General features: G+C 59.0%; 1 protein-coding gene across 1 annotated transcript; it reads right to left on the bottom strand.

Annotated features, from left to right (window-relative positions):
* Window positions 1-407: 407 nt before the first annotated feature.
* Window positions 408-9,359, bottom strand: KRT71 (keratin 71). Its single transcript, XM_072797535.1, has 9 exons — window positions 8,799-9,359; window positions 6,654-6,868; window positions 5,896-5,956; window positions 5,280-5,375; window positions 4,750-4,914; window positions 4,423-4,548; window positions 2,781-3,001; window positions 1,910-1,944; window positions 408-1,186 (listed from the first exon to the last, which is right to left on the bottom strand). Exons 1-9 carry the CDS (start codon window positions 9,243-9,245, stop codon window positions 975-977), a joined length of 1,578 nt encoding a protein of 525 aa, XP_072653636.1. The 5' UTR covers window positions 9,246-9,359; the 3' UTR covers window positions 408-974.
* Window positions 9,360-10,867: the final 1,508 nt, after the last annotated feature.

The raw sequence follows: 10,867 nt of genomic DNA, 5'->3' as shown, positions 1-10,867 counted from the left end.
CCCACCTACCACGCCCCCAGCTTCCCTCCAGGAAAGATCCAGCTCTTAGATGGAGGCCAGAGGGTCCCGGTCAGCATCAGGACCATTTCTATCAGTAGACACAGGTAATTCTTTGGTTGAAAGCCACGAACTGTGCTGCACGCGCACCCTTCCTGTGTTCCTCCTTTCTTCTCTCCCACCTCCCCTTCCTCCCTCCTCCCAAACTCCGACGGCCCACGCCTCATGCTTCATTTCCCTGCAGGGTCCACACTGCCCAGCCCCCGGGCCACGCGTGCTCTCAGAGCTGCTTCTTCGGCTCTACAGCGGGCCGCAGGGCAAGGCGCAGCGCACCCGGTGTGTGTGTCTGTGTGTGCCTGGGTGACGCACTGAGTATGTGTCCCCACCTTGACCACTCCGAGACCAAGCTGTCAGATCGTGCTGTTTATTGAGGATGCAATGGGAGGGCCTCTAAGAAGAAAGGAGATGTGGAGGGGCCTCCTCTTCTCTGCTTCTGGATACAGGAGAGCGAAGAGAGACCTGAGTCGTACTTGGTCCTACTCGGAATGAGCCATGAGACGGGGCCAGGGTGGCGTGGGGACCGGCCTCTCTTGGCTGGTGCCCTTCGGCCTTCCTTCTCTTGAACACAGAACCAGCTCCCAGCTTAGGCAGTCACTGGGACAGAGGCCCCAGTGTGAGAGCGGGGCCTCGGTCTGTGACCCGGGGAGCCAGACTGTAGTTGGTGACGGAGCCGGAGGCTGCGCGGAGGGCGGAAGGCCGGGAGCTGAGCTGAGCCCACGGCCCGGCTGGGGGGACCTCAGCCAGGAGGAATTTCGCCAGGTAGGGCCATCCACACCTGTCCAGGCTCAGGAAGACGCAGGCTGGGGGAAGTAGGGAGCAGGGCAGGGTGGAGAGGGGCTGACAGGGACGGGAGAGCGCGCGTGGGAGACAGCTGGGGACGTGGCAGCGGTGGCGGTGGCGGTGGCGTGGCAGCGTCTCTACCTGCCGGCCTTCTTGGAGGAGGTGCTCTGGCTGGAGCCCTTCCCCAGGGTATCCCTGTAGTCGCTGCCGCTGCCCCTGCCCCGGCCGTCCCCGCCGCGGACACTGCACACGCCGGAGATGCAGCTGCCGCTGCTGGCCACGTAGCCGCCGCTCACCGAGCTGGGCCTGAAGCCGTAGCCGCCGCTGCCGCTGGAGCTGCTGATGATGGCTGTGGAGGGACAGCGGGTGGCATCCTCAGGGGCCATCCTCTACGGTCCGGCCACTCCGCCCCCTCCCCGGGTGGGGGTAAATCCCAAAGATCGCTTCCCCCAGTCCTGCCCTTGCCCGGCCCAGCTTAGCCCCATCTGGCCTATTCTTAATTCTCAGAAGCCCATCGCGTTGGTCCAGGAACCAGTGCACCAACCTGCCATTCCAGGGACTGCCTCGCTTCTCTTAGCCTTTTTGGTAAACTTCCCAGCCTCCAACCTGTCCTCCCCTTCTTGCTGGCTGTCTGCCAGCAGCATTTTTTGGAGACTCTGGTTTAATTCTCAGTCCCGCTGAGAAATCCAGAGATCCAACACCCTCAGCTTAACCTCCAAGGTCCCCATTCATGGATTCCTTCCCGGCCTCTAATTCCCCAGCCCAGACTTGCAGCCAGGTGGGGAGGGGGCGGTGCTCAAGCCTCCCACACATGCATCCTTTGTTTCCCCTTCCCAGTAGCCACAGCCTTCCCAGCTGCCACCCATGGGAGCAGGGAGACAGGGATGGGGAGGGAGCGGCTCTGGACTGGGAGTCGCCTGCTCCTTGGCCATGCCCTGCTATCTGGCCGTGTGACCTCAAAGTTTGTTGCTCTCTGCTCCTTAGTTTGCTCAGCTACGCACACGGGGTGCAACTAAGGCCCTTTCCGACCCGCAGATTCTACAGTCTTAGGTCCAAGCACACAAGTACTTACAGATGCTGACAGGGGAGGGAAATTCTCCTGACATCCTGTTTGGGAAAGAAAGAAAATGAGAGTGAGCAGTCACCCAACCCACAACCTATTCACCTCAAAGCTAGTGTTCCCACGGGGCCTGATGTAGGTTTCTTTTCTTTTTTTAAATTTTTATTTATTTATGATAGTCACACAGATTGAGAGAGAGAGAGAGGCAGAGACACAGGAGGAGGGAGAAGCAGGCTCCATGCACCGGGAGCCCGACGTGGGATTCGATCCCGGGTCTCCAGGATCACGCCCTGGGCCAAAGGCAGGCACCAAACCGCTGCGCCACCCAGGGATCCCTGATGTGGGTTTCTGAACCCAACGGGCCCCTGTGGAAATTCCAGGGCTTCTTTGGCACAAGCAGAGCTTGAGAAGCTGTGGCTGCTGCCCCTGGGGTGACCAGGCAACAGTCCAAGTCACAGTCGTGGGCACGAGGCACACGCGTGGGGCGGCATGAACGCTTCCCAAGGCCAGGCCCGGGCACTGAGTCGTTCTCATCTGCTGAGAACATTGGGGAAGCTGGAACGGTTGCCCTGGGACATCTGTGACAAGCTCACCTTGTACCTGGACAGGTAAGGAAGTCGGAACAGAAGACCTCACGTAGTAATGGGGTGGGCAGTATGCGTAGGTATATCCAGGGAACTCAAGGGTAGATGGGCTGATCCCCAAGGCACAGTGCCTGGCATACAGGGAGCGCTCACGCCCGGACGTATTCTGAGTTACTGTTGATGTATTCCCATCATCACCCAAGGATGCCCTTTTCTGGAGGAGACCCTGCTAAGCTTTCTCCTTTTGTCCTTCTCAAACCCCTGGGGCTCTCCTGCAGAGCACCCCTCCAGCCCCCCACCTGCACTCCTCGCTCTCCAGCAGCTTGCGGTAGGTGGCGATCTCCATGTCCAGGGCCAGCTTCAGGCTCAGGAGCTCCTGGTACTCGCGCAGCATCCGGGCCAGCTCCTCCTTGGCCTGGTGCAGGGCGGCCTCCAGCTCGTCCAGCTTGGCTCGGGCGTCCTTCAAGGCATTGTCACCCCGCTGCTCGGCATCGGCGATGGCCGTCTCCAGGTTGGAAGCCTGCACAGGGAATCACAGAAGCTGGAAAACTGGAAGGGGGGGTTAGAGTCCCCCACATCCAAATCCCACTAGTGCTTGGGGACTTCTGGGCAGAGATGCCCACCTCCTCCCTTCACACCTCCTGCCCCTCTTCTAGGCCGGAGCCCCCTCTGGGGCCAGCAAGTCGTTCCTAGCTCTATGTCTCTCCGCTTGCTTCTGTTTAGGCATTGGTGGTGGTAAGAAATAGTCACCCTGCCTTCCTGTGACCTTAGCCACTTCAGTACCTCGTCGTTTCATTACAAAGACATTTACTTGGCCACCTACGTACCAAGGGTGTCGAATAAGAGGTAGATGGCTTTCTGCTCTTGAGTTGTTTACAGTCTGGGAAGAGTTCCTTGGAATATGGTGTTGCAGGTGCAAGGACAGGGGCTGCGCAGGTGCACGGGGCCAGAGATGAGGGGCACAGGGAAGGAGAGTCTCCAGAACCAACTATTATTTCCCAAGTGCTTACTGTATGCCTGGCACTACCCTCAGCCCTTCTTTACACACCTTTTGCATACCTTCGCTCATGCTGTCCTTACACCACCCTGTGCAGAGAGGACGACCAACTTACCCCACGTCCTGGAGTCACTAAGTATTAAGGCCCATGGGAAGATGGAGAGAGCACTGGACTAGGAGTCAGAGTGGGTTCCCATCACAGCTCTGACACTCACCAGCTTGCAACCCACTGAACCTGTCTGAGCCTCAGTGTCCTCATCTGTAACGATGGGGAGCGCTTGCCTCATGGAGTCTTTGAGATGCTTCAGCGTGATAAAGCGATAGGAGGCGCTGCCATGGTTATCCTATAACCACATCCTGTCTCCCCACCTACTCAAGCTGAGACTGCAGCCTAGAGTCCCGGGAGGCGTCTGAGCAAGGCCTTAATGAATAGGCACAGAAGGTACTTTAATGGGCCCTCTCTGAGGCCTCTTATCAGTCATTTCATCAACATACGTTTATTAAGCTGCTACTATGTGCCAGGCACTGTACCAGACCTTGGGAAAGCAATGGGGAACAAAGCAGCCAGCTCTCTGCCTTCCTCCAGTCCAGTGGGAAAAGGGACAGGCTGGCGTCGGGGAATCACCAAGTGGGACAAGGACAGGATAAGCAGAGGCTCCAGGAAGCACGTGATAGGGGCAGAGGGAATGGGGGGAAGTGGTCCTAGCCCATCCTGGGGATTGAGAGAGGAGACTTCCCACAGGAGGGGCTTCAAAGCAGAGGTCCTTGGGGTGAGTGGGAGATGAGATGCCCCAGGGATGTCTGCTCCAAGGGTTTGAGACAGTGACCTCATTGGCTCCTTTCCTCTTGTGGGCAGAGATTTGAGAGGCTGATGTCCTTGGCCAACTCATTTCCCCTCCAATTATGCCCTCCTGCCCCAGGCCATGGGCAACCGGTCCCCTCACCTGCTTCTTCACATTCTCAATCTCTGAGCGGATTCTCTGGATGAGCCGGGTGAGCTCCGAGATCTCGTTCTTGGTGTTTTTGAGGTCATCCCCATGCCGGCCGGCTGCCAGCTGCAGCTCCTGGAACTGGGGAGCCCAAAGCACAGAGCCAGGGGTGAGCATGAGGTGCGTGCCATGGGACCACATGATGTCTCGGGATTGGTGATGTCCCAGGGGAAGGGCGTGTTGGATGCTTAAGTGGACACGGCCTCTGTTCTGGGAATGACCAGACCTAGCCCTCATGCCTGCTGGGGATGCCCTCTCTGGTCCTGCCTCAGCCCAGCTCACCTTGGTCTGGTACAGCGCCTCGGCCTCGGCCTTGCTCTTCAGGGCGATCTCCTCGTACTGGGCGCGGACCTCGTCGATGATGCTGTCCAGGTTCAGGTCCCGGTTGTTGTCCATGGACAGGATGACGGACATATCGCTGATGTGGGACTGGATCTGAGCGATCTCCTACATGGGGACCAGGGCTGGTCTCAGGACTTGACTATCAGAGACCAACACCCCCCTTCACCCGTCCCCCAAGCAAGATAAACAAATCTGGGTGCTGTTGACTTAGAGGCTCTGGACCAAGGCTGCTGCTCCCCGGGCAAGATGAGTTTCCTCCAGCCCCAGACAGATTCCTACCACTGTGAAGCCAGGACCCGGACCATTTCCTTTCCACCCAGAGGGTGGAGGTTGGGAGCCTCTCGGGGCTGAAATGGGAGATGAATGCCTAACAGGGGGATCGCCCTGAGAGCGGGGAGCCTCTCCCAACCTCGAGAACAGAGTTTTGCCCACTGGCTGCCCTTGGGGGCGGGGGGTAGACATAGACTTACGGCTTCATAGAGACACTTGAAGAATTTGATCTCCTGGTCCATGGAGTCCACTTTGGCCTGCAGCTCCACCTTATTGGCATAAGCCGCGTCCACATCCTGAAAGATGCCCCCGACGTCCCTCAGTCACTGCCCGTGCCGCCGAGAAGGAAGCACCCACCCAGCCTGGGTGCCTTACACACCGAGATAGCTGCCCTTTTCTCTCTGGGAGGCTCATGGGAAAGGAGAGTGTGGAGCAAAAGGCCCAGCCCCACCCCGCCCTGAGAATCGACTCCCTCAGCAGGGATAGGGCACCCCCCTAAGGAAGGGAGCCCCAGCCAGGCCGCCACCAGCCGTCCCTCTGACGTCTGAGTCAGGCCCTGTGGCCGCAGGGGAGCCCCTGTGTGTCATCCTCTGCCGTTCTTCACTATGGACAAACCCCGTCCACATGAAACGCTCAGGAAGGCCATCGAACTCTCTCTGCCTTCTCATTCCCTCTCTGGAAAGTCCATCGGTTTTCCTCGGCCTTCACGCCATTAGTTTGGAACTGGCTCTCTCGCCGCGAGCAGAGCCCCCGGGTAGGCTCGGCTCCCCCTGGTCCCAGGCGGCCCTGGACTCGAGGCCTTGCCTTCCTCCTCACCTTCTTGAGCAGCACAAACTCATTCTCTGCAGCCGTCCTCCTGTTGATTTCTTCCTCGTACCTGCCAAAATGCCAGGGCTCGGTCGGTGACTACGTCTCACTTAGAACCTTCTCGCTGAGGACCCTCTTTCACTCAAGGAAGGCTCTACGCAAGAGGCAGTGTGCCCGTTTGAGGGACAGATGCTAATGGGCCACGGGGTACAGGGCTGGTGGGGCCACCAGGCAAGGAAGGCTTTGTGGAGCAGGGGACATGGAGACTGAGTTTGGTTAAAAAAAAAAGGTGATTATTGAAAATGAAGTAGGAGCATGTGGAGCCAACGTTCTATGGGAAATCTCATAGGTAGCAAGAACCAAGCTCCTCCTTGGAAACTTGACTACAGCCTTACAGATGAGCCTTCCTTAGTTACTCCTCACAGCCCTTCTGGGAGGTGGACGGATTTAAGCCTCCTTTTACCAAGGAGAACCCAGAAGCTCTAGGAGATTATGAGCAGCTTACCCAAGGTTTCCCTCATCCAGCCAGACGTAGTCCTTTGACCACTGTCCAGCTAACTGAGCATTTGTCCTAAGTGCCAGACCAGAGGCTGGAGGTGCAGAGAGCAAGTTCCAGAGTTTTGTTGGAATAATCCTGTTTGGTATGACAAGGGACACTGCCGCTCGTCTCCAAAAACCTCAAGCCGAGGTAGCTGCCACCCCTGCAGAAGGAGCTCAGAGGGAAAGGGGCAGTTGCCCGGCTGCGGGGAGACCCCTTCCCCGCTCACCTCTTCTTGTAGTCCTCCACCACGTCCCGCACGCTCCTCAGCTCCGAGTCCAGCCGCACCCTGTCCCCGGACAGCGTCTCCAGCTGCTTCCGCAGGTTGCTGATGTAGCCCTCGAGGATGGGCTCCAGGTTGTTCTTGCAGTTGTTCAGATCCAGCTGCTGCAGCAGCTCCCACTTGGTCTCCAGCACCTGGTTCTGCTGCTCCAGGAACCGCACCTGGGACCCAAAGTGCAGAAACTGTTGAGCCCCCGGGACGCAGTCACACCCATCATCCAAAGGCTCCGTGCAAAGCGCTCTGCCTGCATTTTCTCCTTTGCCCCTCACAACGGCTGCATGAGGCGGGCAGGCCATTAACCCCATTTAATGGAAGGGAAACTGAGCCATAGAGAAGTTCGGCCTCTTTCCAAGGTCCAACGGTTTGATAAGTGGGAGGGAGCCCGGAGCTGAACCCAGATATGTGTCCCCAGAACTCATGTATCCTGTCATTCAGAACCCATTGTGGCCAACCCAGCCCAGGGAAGGGCTGTACCTAAAAACTACCAGGACGGAGTCAGGCTGGGTCCATTTTTGGAAAAGCTGACCATTCTGAAGAAGGGAATCTGCTCTTCATTTTATAGCATATCAAGCTCAGCGAGGCTCAATGGGCCAAGACTTTCCAGGCATTCTAGATTTCTGCATCAGGCTCCAACTCCATCATTGCCCGTGGCCTCCTCCCTCTGCCCTAACTCTGCTCCTCAAAACCATCTTCCGTGGAGCAAGCATGGCACGTGGGGCAACGTGGATAGACAATGCTCCCTGGGCCCCTGTCGCCTCCCTGGGCCAGGAGACCGACCAGAGGCAGTGGATCCACATACTCTTCTCTTGTGTGCTGCGTCGGGGGGAGGCGCGCAAATTTTTTTTAAAAATGACTTAATCCACGTGATCACAGCCACTGTCTAAATAAGGTTGTCTTCCCTGTTGTCATAAGCACAGGGCCTCAGAAAACTGGCTGGGATTCAGCGTTGAGATGGGATCAGCCCCCAAACTGCCTGCCCCCCAGCAGATCCTCCAGCATTGGTTTGGCTTGACTAATCCTGACTCTTTCACGAATACCCCTGAGACTGAGCGTTAAGCGCAGAGTAAACCAGGACCCCGCACGCTGGACAATCGGGATCACTGAGAATGTCATGTGCCCACATGGCCCCGCGGTCCCTGGGACTGGGCCTCACCTTCCATCCCTCCACCCACCACCCCCAGATGCCGTTTCCTGGCAAGGCATGTACCTCAGTGCTTCTGCGGACTCACAGAACGGGAGTAATAATTTCTCATCTACCAAAAGTCCGAGGCCTATCTGGACTGGATGATGCCTCGAGGCCTCTTCCAGACCTCTGGTTCCTCCCCTTCTCGACACTCTTCCCCCACTTGTCCGAAGATGAAAATGATAGTGACAACAGCCAGCACTTGGGAGCACTCAGTATGCGGGAGGCACCGTGCCAACATCTTCACATGCATTTTCTTTCCCAAACCTGACAAAACCCCAAGGGGTAGGCTATTATCTGCATTACAGAGATAAGGAAGGAGAGGCGCAGGCAGGATAAACAACCCTCCGCACAGCCGGCTCTGCGGCTGGCTCAGCCAAGACATTGCCGGTAAGTGATGGGGACAGTGCGGAAGCCAGGTCTGACGTCAGAGCTCTGTGGGGACCCCCCCCCACTGCCCTCGTCGGCCTCTCGAGGGGCCCATGTGGGAATGACTGCAAACGGATGCTCCTGATCCATCCAGTCAAATGACCAGTGGATGAGACCCGCTCCCAACGGGTGGGAGGAAGACTCTGGGTCAGGTTCCCTCGCACCGGCTCTTCCCACACGTGAGCTGCAAGGACCCGAGGCTCAGCAATGGCACCAAGCCGACCCTCCAGTAAGAAGCGGGGGCCTTTCCTTTGGAGCTCCTGCCAGGAACCCCACCACCACCCCCACACGCCCCTGCCAGTAGAGACAGCCTCCTTCCGTCTTCTCCGGGGAAAGTCTGCAGGGAATCTCACACAAATCACCCCGATGAAAGAAGACACCTGCTTCGTCCACGTTACGTGCCTCCTCATGTCTGACCTGAATCCCTTTTGCTGTCACAACAGCTCAGGCTCTAAGAAGAGAAGGGAAGGTCGTCCCACCTTGTCGATGAAGGAGGCGAACTTGTTGTTCAGCGCCTTGATCTGCTCCCGCTCCTGGGCTCTCACTTTCTGGATCTCGGGGTCCAGCTCCACGTTGAGGGGGGCCAGGAGGCTCTCGTTGACGGTGACCTGATGGATGCCCCCCGGAGGGCACACGGACGGGCACACGGGCCCCAGGGCCACACTGCCAAACATGCTCCCAGCAAAGCCACTGGCCCGGCCTCGACCAAACCCATAACCTCCGCTCTTCCCGCTGCTGCTGGCCACGTTAAAGGAGATGTTCCGGATGCCCCCCAGGCTGTAGAGGCTCCGGCTCCCAAAGCCTCCGCTGAGCCCTTTGCCCCCTGCTCGGTAGGAGGATGAGCTGCCCCCGGAGAGCACTGCCGAGCAGCCGCTGAAGCCCCCCTTGGAGGCAGCTCCCGACTTGCAGGTGAATTGGCGGCTCATGCTGGTGGTGGAGATGGAGTTCAGATGCTGGAGGGACGGAGGCCGAATCCTACACGGGCTCTGCAGGTTGCAGTGAGGACTGGCAGGCACCCTTCCTTATATGTGCTTGGCATTGGGGCTCGTGGACGGGCAGTCAAGAGCTTAATTCATGGGTTTGGCTTGCCTGGGAGCAAGAAGTCATTTTCTCTATGCTGAGCTAGAGATCAAGCCCTCCCCACCTCTGAAACAACATGAAACCTTCAAATTGCTGGGCTTGCAAGCCTTGCTCATGTAATTTGGGTTTTATCTAATTAACCTGCTGTTATCGGGTAATTTGCCCCAGGCCCCAGCCTCTCCAGGGGGATGTCACTGGCACTTCACCATCCCTCTCCTGCTTAGTCTTCTCTGGGTCACAGGCTGCCTCCCGGGGGCGCAGGGAGCTAGAAGGGTATGGACTGCGCTGGACAGGCGGGGCCGCTGCGTAGAGCATCCAGGGGCTCGAACCCACAGCTGTGTCCTCCTCCTTCCCGGAAAGAGCCCCTTTGTTCGGGCCTCCCGAGGCACCCCGCGCCCTGCTCCATGGCCTCTTCCCCTAACCCACAGCGGCTCTGCCTCCTGGGTGTGAGGGGTGGAGGGTGACCCTCTCCCTGGCACGGGGCGGGAGCGCGGCGGCGGGGGCGGCCACGTGCTTCCGACGGTTCCGCGGGAACTGGGCCCCCGCACGTGTCACCCCTCCCAGAGCCCCGCCAGGCAGGCTGCAGGCTGCACCAGACACGGTCGCTGGGCGGCCGGTGCGGGACAGATCCCAGGACAGGAGGCTGGGATTGGGGGGCGGGTGGCTAAAGCCTCAGGAAGTCGCCTCACGGGAGGCAGGGAGGCAGAGGAGGCTCGCGGGGGCTGGAGGCCTCGAAGGAAGCCTCCTGGGGGGGCTCTTGGCTCATTTCCATCTTCCTTCCGACGTGAACGTGTTGACAAGCAAGGTGAGGACAGGAATGGTTTGTTTGTTTGCAACCATCTGCTTAGGGTTCAGGTGGAGGAGCTGCCGTCAGGGTGAGCCCGGGGGTGGGGGCCCGGCTGAGAGCCCGGGAGGCCTGGTGTCTCCACAGTGGAGGCCTCTCCCAGAAGATCCCTCTGCAGGCCGTGTCGTCTCAGTTTTCCCTTGTCAGGAAGGTGGACGGTCCCCCAGCTCGGAGACTACTTGCTCGGCCTCATCCTCCCGCCCCCCCTCCGCCGCCCGTCTCCCCTCCATAGACCTCCACCGACAGCCACCGTGCGCCAGGCGCGTGCCCCGTGGAGGGGACACGGCTTGTGGCCTAAGGCTAACCGCTCTCCCGGCTCTTGGGACCCCTCCTAGCCTGAGGTCCCCCCGCCCCAGGGCTTCGCTGTGTGTGTGATGTGCATGTACCTGCGCGCCTCGGCCCACAGCCGCCTTCCTAGCTGTTCCCTGCCTCCGCCGGGACGCCTCCCCACAGGCCCCATCTCCAGGCACCCCGCGATTTCCCCGCGCCATCCCTACCCAGCCTGATACACCCCTCCTCCCCATCCCTTCCGGTCCAAACCCTCTGCTCTTTCAAAATCCTGCCTCGAACCCCGTGTAACGCGGTCCCCCCTCCGCGTGCTGGACTGCTCTGTCCACTGCTGCC

Source organism: Canis lupus, chromosome 25, assembly GCF_048164855.1.
Source record: "Canis lupus baileyi chromosome 25, mCanLup2.hap1, whole genome shotgun sequence".
In the NCBI taxonomy this organism is placed as follows: domain Eukaryota; kingdom Metazoa; phylum Chordata; class Mammalia; order Carnivora; family Canidae; genus Canis; species Canis lupus.
This window is presented reverse-complemented; position numbering and strand designations above follow the sequence as displayed.

Bases quoted from the DNA above. Each gene is read 5' to 3' on its own strand.
- KRT71 (XM_072797535.1), bottom strand. From the start codon at position 9,245: ATGAGCCGCCAATTCACCTGCAAGTCGGGAGCTGCCTCCAAGGGGGGC. The intron at 3,002-4,422 runs GTGAGGGGACCG...TTCCCTGTGCAG, and splicing joins TTGAGAATGTGAAGAAGCAG to GCTTCCAACCTGGAGACGGC. The intron at 1,945-2,780 runs GTGGGGGGCTGG...TTTCCCAAACAG, and splicing joins CTGGAGAGCGAGGAGTGCAG to GATGTCAGGAGAATTTCCCT.